Genomic DNA, 20,351 nt, shown 5'->3' on the forward strand with positions numbered 1-20,351 from the left:
CATAGCTCAGCACCTATATCTGCTGGAACAGAGAGTGGAGACTTCAACAGATAACAGGAAGCCTATATTTCAGAACAGCTAAGCTGCTCACCTGACATTTTGAACTTGTCTTTCATTGAAATACCTGGATTTTGACATTTTAATAGCTTTTTAAAAATCTCTGTTTACAGTTTAATCCTGCTAGTTGTTAATATATAACATGTTACAAGCTGATTAAATTGTCACTTCCACAGTCATGTTTTCTTGCTTGAAAATATTAAGTGTTATGCTGTATTACACAACAGCATCACAACTCTTCATTCTTGCAGACATGTAGCCTTTGCTGCTAATATAAATGATCATTCTTCACAAAGACTTGATAGAAAAATGTTTGTTTTCTCACATCATTTTATATTGTTAATTCTAAATTTTCCACCCATCCATCTATCTGATTCAGGCTCACTTACTTGTGTATATGGAAACAGTCTTGATCTCTCCTTCAGTTACATTATCAGCAGCTACAGCACTGACAGTTATTGTATATTTCACACCAGCAGTCAGATTAGTAATGTTCAAAAATGTCTGTGACACGTTTACAGTGCCATTTATTTCTCCACCTGCCCATTGAACTCTATAGAAAGAGCTTCTTCCATTTGGTTTGGTCCAGTTCACAAACACAGAGAATGTTGTTTGATTACTGACACTGAGATCTGTGACTACTTCAGGTTCTGTTATTGAAAGAGAAGGCCGTGCAGACTAAAGGTTAGTTAATATTAAACAATTGAAAAATGTTTGTTTTCTCACATCATTTTATATTGTTAATTATAGCTTTTCCACCCATCCATCCATCCATCCATCCATTTCAGGCTCACTTACTTGTGTATATGGAAACAGTCTTGCTCTCTCCTTCAGTTACATTATCAGCAGCTACAGCACTGACAGTTATTGTATATTTCACACCAGCAGTCAGATTAGTAATGTTCAAAAATGTCTGTGACACGTTTACAGTGCCATTTATTTCTACACCTGCCCATTGAACTCTATAGAAAGAGCTGCTTCCATTTGGTTTGGTCCAGTTCACAAACACAGAGAATGTTGTTTGATTACTGACACTGAGATCTGTGACTACTTCAGGTTCTGTTATTGAAAGAGAAGGCCATGCAGACTAAAGGTTAGTTAATATTAAACAATACTAATTTGATTATTTTTCAGCTTAGCATTTTACTTTGTAAGTACAAGTAATCTTTATATGGTGAGAAGACTTGTAAAAGTCAGGACGATCAACAATATGGTGACGGTTTGGCCAAAATCGTCTGTGAATGCATCATAGCTCAGCACCTATATCTGCTGGAACAGAGAGTGGAGACTTCAACAGATAACAGGAAGGCTAGATTTTTGTACAGCTAAGCTGCTCATCTGATCTCTAAGTTGTCTTTCAGAGAAAATGCTACATTTTGGCAGCCTTTTGAAATTCTCAGAGTTAAAGTAATATGGACTTATTTTACAGGAAGTACAAAAGGACTGCTTTTTACAGTTTGTGATACCGGTCATGGTAATCCTGCTAGTTGTTAATATATAACATGTTACAAGCTGATTAAATTGTCACTTCCACAGTCATGTTTTCTTGCTTGAAAATATTAAGTATTATGCTGTATTACAAAACAGCATCACAACTCTTCATTCTTGCAGACATGTAGCCTTTGCTGCTAATATAAATGATCATTCTTCACAAAGACTTGATTGAAAAATGTTTGTTTTCTCACATCATTTTATATTGTTAATTCTAAAGTTTCCACCCATCCATCCATCCATTTCAGGCTCACTTACTTGTGTATATGGAAACAGTCTTGCTCTCTCCTTCAGTTACATTATCAGCAGCTACAGCACTGACAGTTATTGTATATTTCACACCAGCAGTCAGATTAGTAATGATCAAAAATGTCTGTGACACGTTTACAGTGCCATTTCTTTCTCCACCTGCCCATTGAACTCTATAGAAAGAGCTGCTTCCATTTGGTTTGGTCCAGTTCACAAACACAGAGAATGTTGTTCGATTACTGACACTGAGATCTGTGACTACTTCAGGTTCTGTTATTGAAAGAGAAGGCCGTGCAGACTAAAGGTTAGTTAATATTAAACAATTGAAAAATGTTTGTTTTCTCACATCATTTTATATTGTTAATTATAGCTTTTCCACCCATCCATCCATCCATCCATCCATCCATCCATCCATCCATCCTCACTTACTTGTGTATATGGAAACAGTCTTGATCTCTCCTTCAGTTACATTATCAGCAGCTACAGCACTGACAGTTATTGTATATTTCACACCAGCAGTCAGATTAGTAATGTTCAAAAATGTCTGTGACACGTTTACAGTGCCATTTCTTTCTCCACCTGCCCATTGAACTCTATAGAAAGAGCTTCTTCCATTTGGTTTGGTCCAGTTCACAAACACAGAGAATGTTGTTTGATTACTGACACTGAGATCTGTGACTACTTCAGGTTCTGTTATTGAAAGAGAAGGCCGTGCAGACTAAAGGTTAGTTAATATTAAACAATTGAAAAATGTTTGTTTTCTCACATCATTTTATATTGTTAATTATAGCTTTTCCACCCATCCATCCATCCATCCATCCATTTCAGGCTCACTTACTTGTGTATATGGAAACAGTCTTGCTCTCTCCTTCAGTTACATTATCAGCAGCTACAGCACTGACAGTTATTGTATATTTCACACCAGCAGTCAGATTAGTAATGTTCAAAAATGTCTGTGACACGTTTACAGTGCCATTTCTTTCTCCACCTGCCCATTGAACTCTATAGAAAGAGCTTCTTCCATTTGGTTTGGTCCAGTTCACAAACACAGAGAATGTTGTTTGATTACTGACACTGAGATCTGTGACTACTTCAGGCTCTGTGAGTGGAAAGCAATAATTTACAAACCTTAAAAACAATAAAGGTCAGTAATTTGTCAATATTTCTATTGAGATTACTCTGACAGCATTTATAATCAGTCACAAAGGACATCACTTCTACCTCTTTGCACACAGTTAAAGATAAACATAAAGGTGGACTTACTTGTGTGGACAGTCTTAGTTGCAGGCCTTCCTTCAGTGAGATTATCAGATGCCACAGCAGTAACATTTATGGTATACAGGCACCCAGGAGTTAGACCTGTGATGGTTTTTATGTTTCCCATCACAATATCAGTGTAGGTATTTCTTTCATCTCCCCACTTTACTTGGTAGCGGGAATCACCTGTATTATTCCAACTCACTTTCACAGAGGTTGTTGTGATTTCTAACACGGTAAGATTCCCCACATTTCCAGGTGCTATGAGCCAAAGAAAAGTCAGTCGAAGAATAATTATTATTATTTTTGTTATAACACATAATAACATAGTAACACTCTTCATCTGGATGACGTGCTCAGAAATATAGCTTTGTTATAAAAACAAAGAAGTCTTGTCCTGTGCCTTCTTTAGGGCATGACAATTAGAAGATTATTGCTTAACATCTGGACAGTAAAAGTGATTCCAGAAGAAAACAAATGTCAGTTTAGGGGCTCAGGCAAGTTACCATTAAAAGTTAACCTACCTGGCATAGTAGTCGCTGGTTTAGCTGTTGAGGTTGTTAGTGCAGCTGTTGTCATGGTTGTAGGTGCGGCTGTTGAGGTTGTTGGTGAGGTTGCTGCCAAGGCTGCAGATTCAGCTGATATGTTTGCAGGAGCAGGTGTTGTCGTGGTTGTATTTGCAGATGTTCTTGTGTTTGTAGTTGCAGCTGTTGTCATGGTTGTAGGTGCGGCTGTTGAGGTTGTAGGTGCGGCTGTTGAGATGGTTGTAGGTGCAGCTGTTGTCATGGTTGTAGGTGCAGCTGTTGTCATGGTTGTAGGCGCAGCTGTTGTCATGGTTGTAGGTGCAGCTGTTGTCATGGTTGTTGTCATGGTTGTAGGTGCAGCTGTTGTCATGGTTGTAGGTGCAGCTGTTGTCATGGATGTAGGTGCAGCTGTTGTCATGGTTGTAGGTGCAGCTGTTGTCATGGATGTAGGTGCAGCTGTTGTCATGGTTGTAGATGCAGCTGTTGTCATGGTTGTAGGTGCAGCTGTTGTCATGGTTGTAGGTGCAGCTGTTGTCATGGTTGTAGGTGAGGTTGCTACCAAGGCTGCAGATATAGTTAATAGGTTTGCAGGAGCAGGTGTTGTCATGGTTGTAGTTGCAGCTGTTGATGTGGCAAGTTCAGTTGTTGCTGTGGTTGCTGTTGCGGCTATATTTTCCCCATGATAAAGCAACAAAGAGGAGTACAAAAAGAAAAGCAACCGCAAAAAGGCACAACAGAATTGTTAACAAAAAGTAAAATTTTAAGACCTCAGGTACCAACTTTAGTGACATGATTAAAAATAACTTTAACCCCAACAGTATGTTATATGTGACAGTAAATTTGAAAAAAAAAACTTACCATTCTGTGCCTTGATACACTGCAACAAAAGACAGAAAAAAAAGAGTGAAGCAGCTTATACCAGGAGAGGGCAGCATTTAATTTTAAACAAAGACCATCAACTTTAAAACAAACCACCTGTTTAGTGTTACAGTGATCTGAATAACTTTACAACTGCTGAGTAAAACAAGACACTATACAAGACTGAAAAACTAATTTAATCATTTTTCCTACATCATATTTTTGCATCTGTACAACCTCTATTTAAATATGAACAGTACATATTTCCTCGATTTGACCAAAACACTGGTTGAAAAATCACTAGCACAGTTACCTCCCTCCATTTTCTGCAATGATTTTAGTATAGGCATTATTTTTTAACTTCAGTCTCTGTTTTCCTTGTACATTTCTGGTATTTCCGGTATATAATTTGATCTTGATTTTAAACCCAGCCGCTTCTGGAGTGGGGTTTCAACTGTTATATATTCTAAGCAAATTGTAATGAAAAGGCTTGATTTATGTTCTGGAAATAGTTTCCTATTCTCCAATTAAACATTACCAAGTGTAACTGGAACAATTTTAAACATCCTTCTTACATTTTTGACAGAGAGGTAACACATTAGACAGTTTGAAGCTTGCCAGTTTAAATGTTTAAAGATTAAGTTTAAAAATGTTGTATGACGGAGAAAAGTCCGGCTTTCCATCAGGCTTTTTTTTGAGTGAAATTAACCATTTCAAATTCATCAATATCGTCATTTTGTCCTTTTTGAGGTTCTACGTCAAATTTTAGTATATGTATCTAGACAGTACAAATTATAATGAGAAAATGCTGATAATCAGTTACCTATAATTTAATCAAACATTACCAAGACTAAACCAGGAAACGTCTACTAACTTGAGGATTGTTTGGCACAGAGATAACACTTCACTTCTCATAGTTTTATGTTAAAAAGTTATTTGAACAATGTGATTTTGACTTGTCATTAAAGTTTATAGAATTACAGCTATAATTTTGGATAATCAAAAAATCTCGAAGAAATTTCTCTATTTCTTTATTTTCCAGGAGCAAGTCCCAATGCAAGAAAGGAAAATTCCATATTTGTAAGAGGACTAGTGGACTAATTAGCAGAACCGTTCACAATCCTATTCATTATTTGGGAAACTGAAGCTGATAATATTGTAACTTTGTATGTACAGCATTATACCTGGGTATCTGGTGTCTTGACCTCAAACCATCAGCTACGCACACCCTCTTGTTCACCATATCTCTAGATATATTTTGGTATTGGGGAACAACACATTGTGCTGATCCTATATTACTTATTAGCTAAAATTCAAACAAGCCTTTCAGACTGTTTGCTCCTTAGCTGAACATTAAACACATGGCATCACTGCTAAAGCCTGGATCATTTTCCCCACACAAAGAATGCAGGGAAAAGAAAATCATTAACCTACAGCAGAGATAGATGTCATGGTATTAAAGTTTATCTTTTCAGCTTCAATTAAGCTCATTCAGAAAGATATCAGTCTGATTGTTGATGTTTCATAATGTCCATGCTTTAGTGGGAATAAATTGGAAAAAATAAACAGATTTGACAAAAAATATTTTGCCTGCAGACCAGAATATCTCAAGCACATACAAAACCAGGAAAACCAAAATCAGAAATTTACATTTTGCATTAAATGTTTCCCCATCAACCAACGCATGAAGGCAAATTACTGTCTGGCCTTAAACCTGTTCCTTATTCCCTCACTGGAAAACCATTCCCCTGTATGGAAAACTACATTTTCATCATCCTCCAAGAGATTATTTGTTCAGCCAACTATGAAACTGAATTCTTCTTACAACTTTGTTCTTTGGTAGGAGGAACAGCTAGTATAAGGAAGTATATCTGTGGGGGATTCTACCTTTGCCATTTGTGTGGTATCAGCTGGTTAATGGAGATTAGAGATTTTATGAACACGTCACTTTGGTTGCAGACATCATGTTTAAATGGTGGGAAGTGCTTCGAGCAGTGATAATGATCAACATCTCGGGGTCAGTTTACACAGGATCACAAGTCTGCTGATAGTAACGGCATCCTCTTTTCTCGTATTAGCAGTTTTCCCCAACTTAATATACATCTATCATCTAAACTCCTGAAAGTATAACAAACTAATGTTTTAAATAATGAATCATTGCTATGTGTTTACTACATTAACAGGTGGATTATTCATACACCACAACTGTTATGATCCATATCTTTACAAAGCAAATAACGTCCAATTTTGTGCACTTAAAAAACAGCCGTGTTGCCAGATTTGAATGTATTTGTTATTGAAACACAGTCAGGCTTCTTTAATTACATTTCTTTTCTAAATTCTAATTTATTGTTGAAAATGACTCAATGAGTTGTATGTGTCCAGTGTGTTAAAGACTTCTTTATAGAAGAATCAGCCGTAATAGTTATTTACGTCATTGTTTTTTTCCATTTGCAATGAGCAGGATAAAGGAAGCAGTTAACCATGTAAAAAGCAAAAAGGTGAAGTTCTATTAGCTAGTGTTAATAAAAAAGGAACAGAATAAGTATTATATTAAACAGAAGTTTGACCTTTCTGTCGACACTGGAGGAATGATTAAAAAACGAGAAGTTAATTGACTTCCATTTGGCAGTTGTGCCACCAATATAAAATTCAAATGGCAAAATCATGAGGAAAGAAACTAATATCAGTGAAAATTAGCGACAATTTTGGCCTGACAGGACAGAAACCTGCTGCTATGGAATTGATATAAGAAATGTGACACATGGAACAAGGGATTCAAACAGACACCTGTAATTTCAAACTAATAACAGTTCAGAAGAACTAAAAGGTGTTGTCTTTTGCTAAGCTCAGTACTACTGCCAGTGTAGTAAAAAGATCGTTTATGCATAATCTTTCCATAAAAACTACCAGTACTAAAACAATAATGTACAGTATCCTCAGTTTACATTTCCCACAGAAAGTATACCCGACCCTGTGTTTTTTTCTTTAACTGCATCTCTTTCCTAGACGAAGCCATTGATTAAGCTTCCATTACCTTTGTGTTCTCTACCCATTTTCCAATGAAAAGATGCTGGCCTAATGTGTTTTTGTTAATCTGTGTCTCTTTCCTGAATAGAGCAATGGAGGTTGCTATTGGCATTTTTACCTTCTCTCCCGGTTTGTCTTTCAATAAAAGATAAACCTGACCAACTCCTTCAGGTCTCAGCTGGGTCCATTTCCTTGATAGTGCCATTTAGGAAGCTATTACTGCATTGCTTTTGTGTTTTCTGCTGGCCTTTCATTTCCAAAGAAAGTACCCCTGGCCCGGTTGTTCAGTATTGTTTTCTGGACTACTTCCTCTCTCTCTGCCTCCAACCAGTCATGGCAGATGGCCACCCATACTGGGCCTGGATATTCTGGATGTTTTTTTCCTATCAAAAGGGAGTTCCTCTCTACTTTTGCGTCATGCTTTCTCATTATAAGAGGTTACTGGAAAGTCAATAGCCTCTTTTAAAAAACATTCGAGGCAGCATTACGATGTGTTTTTTCCATGTGTTTTTGAAATGGCCGATATAGTGAGGGTGTTGTAAGCCTGCTTCTGTTTTACCCTTAACTTGCGCCAATTAAGTACGTAGCCCCATATCAGCTGAAATGTATGAGGCCAAATCTGTGTCGGGGGTTCAGGGAGTAAGATATTGTGTGATATTGTGTATGATATTATGAGGGATCGTTTGTGCGAGTCAGTCGCAGGATCTAAAAGCGCAAACAAGACTCAGGAGTGATGTATGATGAAAAAAGTAAGAAGGTGAGATTTGTTATTCAAATTTCCAGCATTTGCTCGGCCAACAACAGGATTTCTACACTGAATTTGTCCACCATTACAGTGTTGAAAAGAATGGTATTTTGAGAATTCAGACAGAAACTTTGCATATTGCTGACGTCATTACAGCACTAAGCCTCTAGTAATCCTGCACGGCCCGTTTCAAGTCTGAAAGCTCACAGCTGTGTGGGTTATCGCCATTTCAACTTGTAATCTAAGAGACAGCTTGTCTGCTGGTTTATGATGAAAATGTTTTGTAAAATTGGTTAATGGCTTGGTGCAACTGGCTAGGTTTCCATAGGTAATGTTTTTCATTTAGCATTTTATAAATAACTGAATTTGGTCGTACTGTAACATTCAAGACAGACTTGAACTGTATGAAATTGGATCTAAATGTGACTGGTTTGGAATAAATCTGAGTGATATGAATCGGGTAACATGTAATTGGGTAGGAATTGCATTGTTAAGTTAAGTGGTCAGGATAAGCGGGAGGTATTTTTTCTCCCACATTGAAAATATAAGACAACAGCACCTTTTCATTTTGAGACTATACTTAGGTGAAAATAAAAAAGGTTCAAAAGAAATCTACACTCATATTACAGAAAACTGGTGACACTGTGTCAGATGGTAAAGATAATAGAATAGTTTAAAGGTTTGTGGTTTAAGATATGTTTAGGATAAAGAGACTGGATGAATGAATGCCAATTTAAAACTCTACTTGGAAATAGCAAAATATGTAACAAAAATATATTTTTTATTTTCATACCAAAATTAATGTTAAAATGACCTCTAAGGATGAGGATAGCTTCAGCCTACAATTCCCAGAGGTTTTATTTTCCTTGGCCCTCTTCCTTGGAATCACTTGTTTTCCTCTGACTAAATAAACAAGACATCTAAAGCCATCATGCTTTGGTGCTGTGTCAGACAGCAAGAATAACACAAAATCACAGTCCCTTTTTGGAAATAATGGTCTACAAATATGTATGTTTAAATAAACAGCTTTTTATCCAACACGAATCAGCTACAACTCAGATCATTTATAATGACAATTTTATACAGTTTCACAAAATCATCTTGACCTTTTTTATGAATATGAGGGAAATTATCTACCTATATCAGCTTTTTAACATTTCTAATTGTATACTTTAAAAAAAGACATCTTTTAATTCCTATAACTCTTAGGGAACAACTCTTGCGGAAACAAATACCACTGGGACTCAGCCAATGCCCCTGTTGATCTGTACGGTATCTGTGTCCTTTGACTGTGCCCGTCTACAGGAGTGGGAGGAGAAGGAGGAGGAAATGGCTGTACTGACCACCATGTAAACATTACATCACCCTTAAAGGCAGCCTGCCACTCTCTGATTCCCTCAGATTCCTAACAGTCAGCCTCCCGATAACACCCAAGTTCCTTCCTGAATAATAACAATTGAGAACTCACCTTTAAGGCTGTTTGTTCTGGGTTCAGCCCTTGAACATTGATATAATCTGATAATATGGAACAAAAGAAATTTTTGCAATACTTTGTTCTTGATCCTTGAATTTCACCAAGTCATAAAAAAATATCACAGAGAGCGTGCTGGTGCCCTTATGGACTTACTAAACAGGGAAAGTGCACAATAATAGCTGGAAAGTCTGCAAAACTTGTGTTATCAGATTCAACCCCACAGCAAGTGTGTGTGGTTGTGTGCGTATGGTAGGGGGGGAAATCTTGGGGGGTGGCTTCTGCGTCAGCCATGTTACCATATTAACCGAGGATGGGTAGGTTTAGGCAGGTATCCCTTAAAAAGAAAACAAAGGGGAGGAAAATTTCAAAAGATGGAGGTAAAAGTAAAAAAAGTACAAAAAAAAAAAACTGGCTTCAGGTTTCCAATATTAAAAAAAATACTTTTAACAGACAAAGAATTTGCCAGGACCTCAGCTGTGGGTAGTTTATCAGATGTTTAAAAAGGATTGTTGCATGCAGGGCCAGAATCTGTTACTGTGGGCTGGGCTTTTTTAACTGGAACATTTGTGAAAGTAAAATGATGTCTCTTACTGTCATTGTAGTTTTATTGGACATTTAAGTAGGAGTTAAGTAAGAACTGGTGAGCTACATCCTCACCGCTGTAACACACTGCATTAATACATCCGACTAGAGGTGGAGTCAAAAATCCACTTGAAATTTATGTTGTTTTTTTTTTCATACGTTGTACACAAGGTTTTTATCTCCAACTTCAGAGATAAAAACAAAGTACTAAACCCAGTTGCTAACATGTATTTTTGTTATGTGATTTCAGACCAAAAGCAAATGAATTGAGCTCACTATGGAGTTTAGAGGTGAAACCCATTCTCTACAGCGAAGTATGGTAGAGTGCAGTGCAAATAGAAGACTAGTTAGGGTTACAGTCCCTATGTTTGATAAGTGGAAAGCTATTGGCCATGATGATCCATCTGCTTTGCACTAAAATTATCAAAAGAACTACCTCTGATAGTGAGACATAGATAACGTAAAACCTCAAGGGAGGGAAAGTTGTGCTGAAATGCTACACAAACAGCAGTGTGGGACTTGTGAAGTTGTGCGTTTCAACCCTAACTCGTAACTGATTGCTACTTACTGTCATAAAACAAAACTATTGATTCCTGGTTCATATAACACATAAGAATAGGTACTGCACTGCCATTAAACCAATAGACTATGACTTAGATTATGAATCTAAGAAATACATGTTCATATCAATATTGCATTATTGACTTATGTATTAAGTCAATAATAACTCCCCTTAGACTCAACCTGATGGGACATCAAGAGTACCGTATTTCCCGCACTATAAGGCGCACTTAAAAACCTTTAATTTTTTCAAATAATGACAGTGCGCCTTGTAATCCGGAGCGCCTTATATATGGATCAATTGGTTAATTGGTTGATCCATACTGGTTGTACACGGCGCTCTGTCAAAATGTTTCAGTACGACTGGTAAACTACAAAGCCGCACCGCTTGCAGCATTACGGCTACCGTAGTCAGGGGCATCGCCGAAGTAATAGCGGTAAACACCTGTACTGTGCTTACTCCTAGTCCAACACCACTTGTGTGTGTATAACGTTTGAATGTACTGTTGCAGGAATTGCCTGAACTATATGTGATTAGAAGCTCAGTGTGTGGGGTGTATGTTTCGCGTGTGTGTATGGAACATGTTGACATTACTCCTCCGGACAGAGGTGGCGCTGTGTGCTGCCGTAGCTGAGAATCAAGAGTGAAGGAGGGACGTCGGTATTATTTTGTATGAGTCTGTAAGCCCTGTGATTTTACGTGCTGCAAAGTCATTAAAAAGAACCCCGAATCTCGTCAACAACTCAGTGTTTTGATGCTGTTTCTTCATGGTCAACTCAGCAACGTATGAGTGAGGGAGTTAACCCCGAGGAAACTAGTAACTTCGGCCCTGGAGAAAGCGTCTCCCCTGTGTCATCAGACTACGGTCAGGGGACAGAAACAGGAAAGGTTAACAGTACTAACGTTTGATTTAGTGCATCAAACTGTTTCTTTTACGTGTTTACTGAATCAGGGAAAAGTTCCCTTTCACGTTTTAACTAACGTTTGATTTCAACTTCAACTTCATAGACTCCAATGCATTCCTAACGTGCGGTTGGCTCTATTCAATAGAATTCTATGTAGAGGAGACCTTACCATGAGAGTGAATGGAGTTATCAGAACGCTGGTTTGTAGTGTATTAATAAAGTTTGACTGACTGACTTATCTGACTGTTTTGTTGACATTCTCTTTAGCACAGCTCCATCTAGTGGATGCATAACGCAACCCCAGTGAAACGTTTGACTGCAGTAGCTTCTATTCTATGCGCCTTATAATCCGGTGCGCCCTATATATGAAAAAAGTTCTAAAATAGGCCATTCATTGAAGGTGCGCCTTATAATCCGGTGCGCCTTATAGTGCGGAAAATACGGTAAGTACAACATACTTTTGTTTTGCTGTGCATGATCTCCTAACATGATGCATTTTTTCCTAACACATGCAAATATTTCTAACTAAAAGAAAAAAATTATTTCTGCATTAAGCTATGAAGACCGTTTGCATTGGTGTGACTTTCCGTTTATGCATGTGTAGTTAAATTTAAGAGCTAGGTCCCCTCTGCTTTCTCTTTTAAAATGAGGAAGCTCAGCTTCTGATGCAGATACAAACATTGCAGCACCAAAGAAAGCATTCTTCTCTTTTCATTTACCACAGCACCTACTTATTGTGTTTTGTTCCAAGATGACTTCCTGTGCCCACACAGAGATCTTTGATAACGGACTCGCATGGCGCTAAGAATGTTAAAGTAAAGCAATGTCTCACGCTTCATCCCTCCAGTAAATTAAGGTCAAACAGCAGAAGACGAACACCACACGTCAGCGGCTCGTAACTCAACACAGGCCTCACTTTAACTGATTATGAGCCATTAATAGGGGCCATGAAAGCTTGGCCAGCTGTAACACAACTTTCTTCATTGTGTTATTCTCATCTTTGTTTTTTCTATTTGATAAGAAACAAATCTTTCAGTTGTTACTTTTACTAAAGCTGCCGTATATATTAGTTTGAATCAGTCAGAGTTTAATGCAATTTATCATTTACTAGCAAGTCATTTACTTCCACAGACAGCTGCCATACTATGCCTGAAATATTAGGGGAATAGTTCAGATTCTTCTCCTATGGTGTTCGTATTGGCGGTGAGAAACAATCAGTAGGCAGTAGAAGTGCTCTGAATCATCTCAGTTTGGAGAAAAAAGGATGCCTTGACCATCGAGTCGAGTTAACAGCAGATCAGCGTGGGGACAATTCCAAAGCAGATCTTAAAAACAACTTTAATATCATATTTAAACCATCATCATTTCACATCACATTGTTCTTTAAAATCTATGTATATAGTTATTTAGAGTGAAGACTGTGTCTAACCATGGTCCATTACAGGCAAGTAAGGAAGGGTACCCTTCACATTTGAAACGATACGGAACAGATACTCGGTACCTGGGAATATATACAAGTACTCAACGGTACCAGTTTTTGGTACTTTTGCAGGTGTTTATGTGGTAAACAATTTTAATTCGTTTAATAATAAAATCTCAAAGATTTTCAATTTAACATATTAATTTCTCAATATATAAATTTTGATGAATACATCAAAACAACATCCAGCTGTTTGTATTGTAACATCTCAGTTGTTTCAAACATTTCTTCATTATTAAAACCTTTAACTGACTACGCAGTGTAATGTGCAAATTAAAACCCAGCCATGTTGCTGGTTGCAGACGACGAGTCGTTGCTGAATGCAGGAGTTGTAGCCGTTGATCTGAGGATGACGAAAATAGTTTCTTCAGCCTGGACAAAAATCTTGTGCTTAACCAGGTCAGTGTATATAAACACACACACACTCAGAAGAAATGGCTGGGTCCATGGTTTCCTCTGACTGCAGCCTGTTTGAGCTGTCTACATATTCGACAGAACATTCTTACTGAAAAAAAAACTCTTTACTCTAAATGTCTTTATCTTCTACCTACTGTATTTATGTATTATGTATATATCTTTTTGCTTTATCTTTAACTGTCTCTTCATTTTCTTATTTCTCCTTCTGTCTCTTTTTCTTTGTTTGTTTCTTTCTTTTCTCTATCTATCATGTATGTATTTACCAAGCTCAGTCTTATAGATCCAGCAGGATAATTTCACCTCCGACAGCCAAGCCAGGTCAGAACCTTTCATTCGGTGGTGACTGGACTTTTGCTGCGTGTCAGAGGCAGGGCATGAATAGTCATCGGGGAAATGCTGCAGGTGCTTCCTCAGATTAGAAGTATTCCCACTGCTGGCCTTGCGAATTGCATTACAAATATTGCAGCAATCGTAATCTGAACCGAATTTTGAAAAGTGGAGCCATACTTTCGAACGCTTTCTATCAACCATGCTTGCTTTGTTGATGGTACCAGCGGCTACTGACATCATTACGCTTCTAGAGCCTGCAATGCTGTGTACGTGTCCGGCGTGGGAAATCGTCCACTCTTCCACTCCCTCAGTGTCACAATGATGCGTTTAGGTACTGAAACATGCTACCGTTTGATTTTACGTGAATTGGTACTTTGTAGTATTGACGGATTTCAGTCGGTCCCTATAAAAGTACAGAATTCGGTACCCATCCCTACAGACAAGGTGTCGCAACACATTGCGTGATATGACGAAATTAAGCTGATGGAAAAAGAATGCCTTGTAAAATACAAAAATGCACAATAATCTTTACCTTCTTTCTTGGGCTGCAGCTAACGGTTATTTTAGTAATCGGGTATTCTATTGATTATTCTGACAATTGATCGAGTAATAGGGTACAAAATTTGCACATTCTGCAGATTTTTTATTTACCTACTTAAGTTTATTTTATGAGTAATACAACCATGTGAAAGAGAAAATGCAAGGTCAAAAATTATTGGGGTTCCTTAAAAAAATAAATCAACATTCATTGCTAAAAATGCAATAACATAGCATGTCTTTTTAAAAGATAGCTAGAATAAGTTTAGTTACTTTTGACTTTTACTGCATCAAGTGTAGGAGTGGTTTCATTTTTCATCCACTTTTAACTTATGCATTTGGTGTTTTGCATTCCCTGCTTAGTATTCGAAAGCATTTAAACACAAGGCGTAAGAAAAAATGGCCAAACAAAATTCAACAGAAGCTGCTATCTGAAGTTTCTTTAGTTGAACAAATACAGACACATGATTCATGAAAATGAGCTGGGTATAAAAATATCCCGACTGCCTCCAAAAATGTCCTGAGCAAGATAGCTCTGGCTATGAGCGCATTTGTCTCCAGGTATCAGCCTCTTACTCCGCTGTCCAGCAGCTGCTATCAGACGCCACATCGGAGTCTATGAAAATGAGTGACCTGGTATTGACTGCCTCTCTCTCTTGCTGCGCTGCAGAGCTGGACAGCTGCTAGCTGCAGATACCCATCACTGTACACTGTGCTTGCCATCAGAGCTTCCGCATGATGCTGGTGGAAATAGGGCTCAAATAAGCACAAAGCCACACCTCACCACACTTCAGTGTGCTGAAGTGTGGTGAGAAGTGTGAAAGCGGAGGGAGTAATATAAATGTGACTGAAGAGAAAGACAACGCTGAAGAGTTTGGTATTGGTAACTAGCTTCTTTCTGCTGTTCTGACTCATGTAAATAAAGTCCTAAATGATGCAAGTTCGACAGTCAATGTATCAATAAACTATTCTCAGTTTAAAATTAGACCTTAAGCTCGTACTGTGTCTTATTTTTACCTTCACTTTCTTCACAGCTTAAGCAAACCATCTTTTCTCAACTGCTTGAATAGGACTCTCATTTCATTTTTACAGAAGGTTTAAACTTGTTTTCTCTCAACAGCTACATAGAATGTTAAATCTTGCTAATGAAAACAGAGGTTTTATTTCATTACACTTTTTAAAGAAGTCAACTGCTAAGACATTTCCTAACATATCTAAGATCTTAAAGCTAAAAAAGACATCACCATGGTGCCAAAAGGGAGAATTTATTTAAAGTGGAGCTGCAATGTTTTCTGGAACAGAGACAACAAACTTCAAAGTTATCAAACTAATTTGAACTCTTTCGACCAGTCCAGTTATTGTGAAGAAAAAGCTGATAAATAAATCAAATTGTGTTCATTCCTTTGTCCCTGGTTGCATTTGTCATAAAATGTACACTAATGAGGCACAACATTTTAATAGGTGAAGGAAATAACACTCATGGTACCTGTTCATACTGCATCTCAATAAATGAGAAAATCTTCAAAAAGTAAATTTATTTCTGTAATTCAATTCAAAAAACAAACAGTCATATTTAGCAAAACAGTAAATAAATGTTTGGTAGAATATTTATTTGTGGTAACAATACTTATTGGCAATGAATGCCATAGCACTGGAAAGTCTCCTTATCCACCCTTAAATGGTGCCACAGATGTAAATTTAGACGCTCACTGACACCCACACATTCATACATTGATACGCAGATTGGTGGGCGATTTCAGGTTAAGTGCATTGCCCAGGGGCACATCAACGTGTGGCAGGAGGAAGCATGACAACCACTCTTCTCACTGAGCCACAGTCATCAGAACATACGTGGATTATGCCAATAAAATATTTGCCAAATTCTTGTTGCCAATGTCCAACAGCTTTTGGTGGAGGAAGTGATGATGCGGCACAGCATCTCCCTCACTAGAAAAACAAGGCTTGTCGTCATTGGAGGTAATCACAATGCAGAGAAGTATCAACATGAGAATGTGCAGGCATCTCAATCCCATATCTCTACTTTTAGGGAGTAAACCCCTCCAGGATGTCAACTGCATGCAGTCCTGACCTCCTCAACCCCATTGCTTAACTTGAGACGAATGCTGGTTGAGGAATAGGATGCAATCTACTGGTCTACCCAGCTGTGACCAAGCTGGTGACCAGTGGCTAAGTAGGTAGAGTAGTCATCTTGCAGTGGGATGGTTGAGGGTTTGATCCCACCTTCCCCTTGTTACATGTCAATGTGCCCCTGGGCAAGACACATAACCTCAAGTTGCCTACAGATCTGCTTATCGGTGTATGAATGATCAGTGAGTGAGATTAGGTGAATGTGGCAATCAAAGCGCTTTGATTGGTCACTATTACTTCAATCCATTGACCAGCTACTGAAGCCCCCGTTTGTGAAACGAATGAATTGTTAAAGTGCTAATATGTTTTGTTTCTAAAGGAGAGGTTGAGTCTTTGTGTTAAGCTGAAAGGGACTTATTCAAACACGTACAGTACAGACCAAAAGTTTGGACACACCTTCTCATTCAAAGAGTTTTCTTTATTTTCATGACTATGAATATTGTAGCTTTACACTGAAGGCATCAAAACTATGAATTAACACATGTGGAATTATATACTGAACAAAAAAGTGTGAAACAACTGAAAATATGTCTTATATTCTAGGTTCTTCAAAGTAGCCACCTTTTGCTTTGATTACTGCTCCGCACACTCTTGGCATTCTGTTGATGACCTTCAAGAGGTGGTCACCTGAAATGGTTTTCCAACAGTCTTGAAGCAGAGATGCTTGGCACTTGTTGGCCCTTTTGCCTTCACTCTGTGGTCCAGCTCACCCCAAACCATCTCGATCGGGTTCAGGTCCCGTGACTGTGGAGGCCAGGTCATCTGGCGCAGCACCCCATCACTCTCCTTCTTGGTCAAATAGCCCTTACACAGCTTGGAGGTGTGTTTGGGGTCATTGTCCTGTTGAAAAATAAATGATGGTCCAACTAAACGCAAACAGGATGGAATAGCATGCCGCTGCAAGATGCTGTAGTAGCCATGCTGGTTCAGTATGACTTCAATTTTGAATAAATCCCCAACAGTGTCACCAGCAAAGCACCCCCAGACCATCACACCTCCTCCTCCATGCTTCATGGTGGGAACCAGGCCTGTAGAGTCCATCCGTTCACCTCTTCTGCACCACACAAAGACACGGTGGTTGGAACCAAAGATCTCAAACTTGGACTCATCAGACCAAAGCACAGATTTCACTGGTCAAATGTCCATTCCTTGTGTTCTTTAGCCCAAACAAGTCTCTTCTGCTTGTTGCCTGTCCTCAGCAGTGGTTTCCTAGCAGCTATTTTACCATGAAGGCCTGATTCACACAGTCTCCTCTTAACAGTTGTTCTAGAGATGTGTTTGCTGCTAGAACTCTGTGTGGCATTGACCTGTTCTCTAATCGGAGCTGCTGTTAATCTGCGATTTCTGAGGCTGGTGACTCGGATGAACTTATCGTCTGCAGCAGAGGTGACTCTTGGTCTTCCTTTCCTGGGGTGGTCCTCATGTGAGCCAGTTTATTTGTAGCACTTGATAGTTTTTGCGACTGCACTTGGGGACACTTTCAAAGTTTTCCCAATTGTTCGGACTGACTGACCTTCATTTCTTAAAGTAATGATGGCCACTCGTTTTTCTTTACTTAGCTGCTTTTTTCATGCCATAATACAAATTCTAACAGTCTATTCAGTAGGACCATCAACTGTGTATCGTATCCACCTCCTGCACAACACAACTGATGGTCCCAACCCCATTTATAAGGCTTGAAATCCCACTTATTAAACCTGACAGGGCACACCTGTGAAGTGAAAACCATTTCAGGTGACTACCTCTTGAAGCTCCTCAACAGAATAACAAGAGTGTGCGGAGCAGTAATCAAAGCAAAAGGTGGCTACTTTGAAGAACCTAGAATATAAGACATATTTTCAGTTGTTTCACACGTTTTTGTTCAGTATATAATTCCACATGTGTTAATTCATAGTTTTGATGCCTTCAGTGTGAAGATACAATATTCATAGTCATGAAAATAAAGAAAACTCTTTGAATGAGAAGGTGTGTCCAAACTTTTGGTCTGTACTGTATGTTATTTGTTTTTAATTCCTGAGATGCTTGAGTCATTTTGAATATGACTATTATGGTGTGTGTCTAATAACATTTCTTTGTGGCCATTTAAGATTTGTATTTGAATACCCCTAACTCATGCTGATTAGTTCATTTTTGGGGATGAAATGATTTTAAAGAAAGCACAACTTGCTGTGCTGATCACACATCAGGTAAGCGGTATGAACATCTGGTGATGTGCATTATGAAAAAGGAAAAGGAAATAGAAAACAATTATTCCCCTTTTATTTACTGTATTTACACTTATATCTTACACTTCTTGAATCTGGTGTGAATGTATGACCAAATTATGGAAAAACATTTTACATGAGAGGGAAAAAAAATCTTATATCACCCTTTTTGCCATTTCTGATTAACTGGTCCAAAGGCCACTGATAAACTGATAACTATCTCCTGACAATGAGGTCTTTCACAGAAGCCTGCGTCTCATTTACATGAACTGGATAACTGTGACTCTTTGTAATTCATCTTGCACTGTACATGTACGGCTTTCAGTTACATTCCTGGTCAAAAAGCAGCATGTTTAAGGGATGGTAATCTGAAACTTAGCCATCGTGAAAGAGATGAGAGGGGGCTGAGAGTGGGTGGGATATCCCACAAAGGAGGTCTTATTTTTGACTTATGCACTCGTATGCAACAAAGCAAGACCTACTGACGTGTGCCTCTCCATTTAAATAATAGTAAGAGGAACGCATTTAGAAAGAGTAGTGGATCAGACGCCATTGAGTCAAATGCACGTCATTCCACATTATTACTGTTTTGGGGAATTGCACAAAATGATTGCAGTTGCATTCAATTTGTTCCTCATACATTGCTAATTCTTTTAGTAGTAGAAAATCTCACATTCCTTTGCTTTGATATGCTTACAGAAATGTCACTAGCCTCTAATTTCTACAAGCTGCAAAAAAATGAGAGAGAAAGTGACACAATCAGTGGGAACAGTGAAAAGCTCCATGGTGTGATAAACTTATGCAAAGTGTTGTACTTTTCCTGCTCATTAATGGTTGGGGTTTAAGAGGAGTCATTGCACGCAGCTTGTTGGATATACACTATATAGCAAAATGTTGCAGTTAAATATGGATCGATGTGAAGAGACAAAGAACAACATGTAAATATTGTACCTGTACAGTGTTGTGAGAAAGTATTTGCTCCCTTTCTTCTGTTTTATTGCATTCTTTGAAACTTAAAGGTTCCAGATCACATAGTTTTATATTTCTCCTTGTGTGGGAAATATAAAATTAAAATCTATTTCAGTGCTTTACTGGTAAACCTGTAGATTACAAAAAGAACATAAAGTAGGCTGAATGGTCTCAAAATCTCTTTGAGATCTATCAGTCAGAAAAGTACTACAAGTCAGTTCTATGGCTTTGAGACTCCAGCGAATCAAGTGTATTCACAAACACCGTACACCAACAAATTAAAAAAGGCTGATCTCACATTTCCAAAAAACATCTTGATGATCTCTAAAACTTTTGGGATATACGTGTGTGTGCGTGTGTGTGTGTGTGTGTGTGTGTGTGTGTGTGTGTGTGTATACACTGCTCAAAAAAATAAAGGGAACACTTAAACAACACTATAACTCCAAGTAAATCAAACGTCTGTGAAATCAAACTGTCCACTTAGGAAGCAACACTGATTGACAATCAATTTCACATGTTGTGCAAATGGAAA

The 20,351-nt window shown here is 38.2% G+C and overlaps 1 protein-coding gene across 2 annotated transcripts in view; it reads right to left on the reverse strand.

The window, feature by feature from the left end:
- Positions 1-20,351, reverse strand: part of LOC124861164 (receptor-type tyrosine-protein phosphatase eta) — a 57,599-nt gene that overhangs the window by 26,731 nt on the left and 10,517 nt on the right. Inside the window, exons 2-9 of one of the 2 annotated variants that reach the window (XM_047354690.1) lie at positions 4,437-4,455; positions 3,579-4,244; positions 3,061-3,315; positions 2,636-2,896; positions 2,227-2,487; positions 1,807-2,067; positions 856-1,116; positions 447-707 (exon numbers count right to left, since the gene is read on the reverse strand). In XM_047354690.1, coding sequence (XP_047210646.1) covers positions 447-707; positions 856-1,116; positions 1,807-2,067; positions 2,227-2,487; positions 2,636-2,896; positions 3,061-3,315; positions 3,579-4,244; positions 4,437-4,455 — 2,245 coding nt within the window. The remainder of the gene's footprint in view (positions 1-446; positions 708-855; positions 1,117-1,806; positions 2,068-2,226; positions 2,488-2,635; positions 2,897-3,060; positions 3,316-3,578; positions 4,245-4,436; positions 4,456-20,351) is intronic. The other variant, XM_047354696.1, reaches the window with a different exon arrangement.

The sequence above is a fragment of the Girardinichthys multiradiatus genome, chromosome 2 (genome assembly GCF_021462225.1).
Source record: "Girardinichthys multiradiatus isolate DD_20200921_A chromosome 2, DD_fGirMul_XY1, whole genome shotgun sequence".
NCBI classification, from domain to species: Eukaryota; Metazoa; Chordata; class Actinopteri; order Cyprinodontiformes; family Goodeidae; genus Girardinichthys; species Girardinichthys multiradiatus.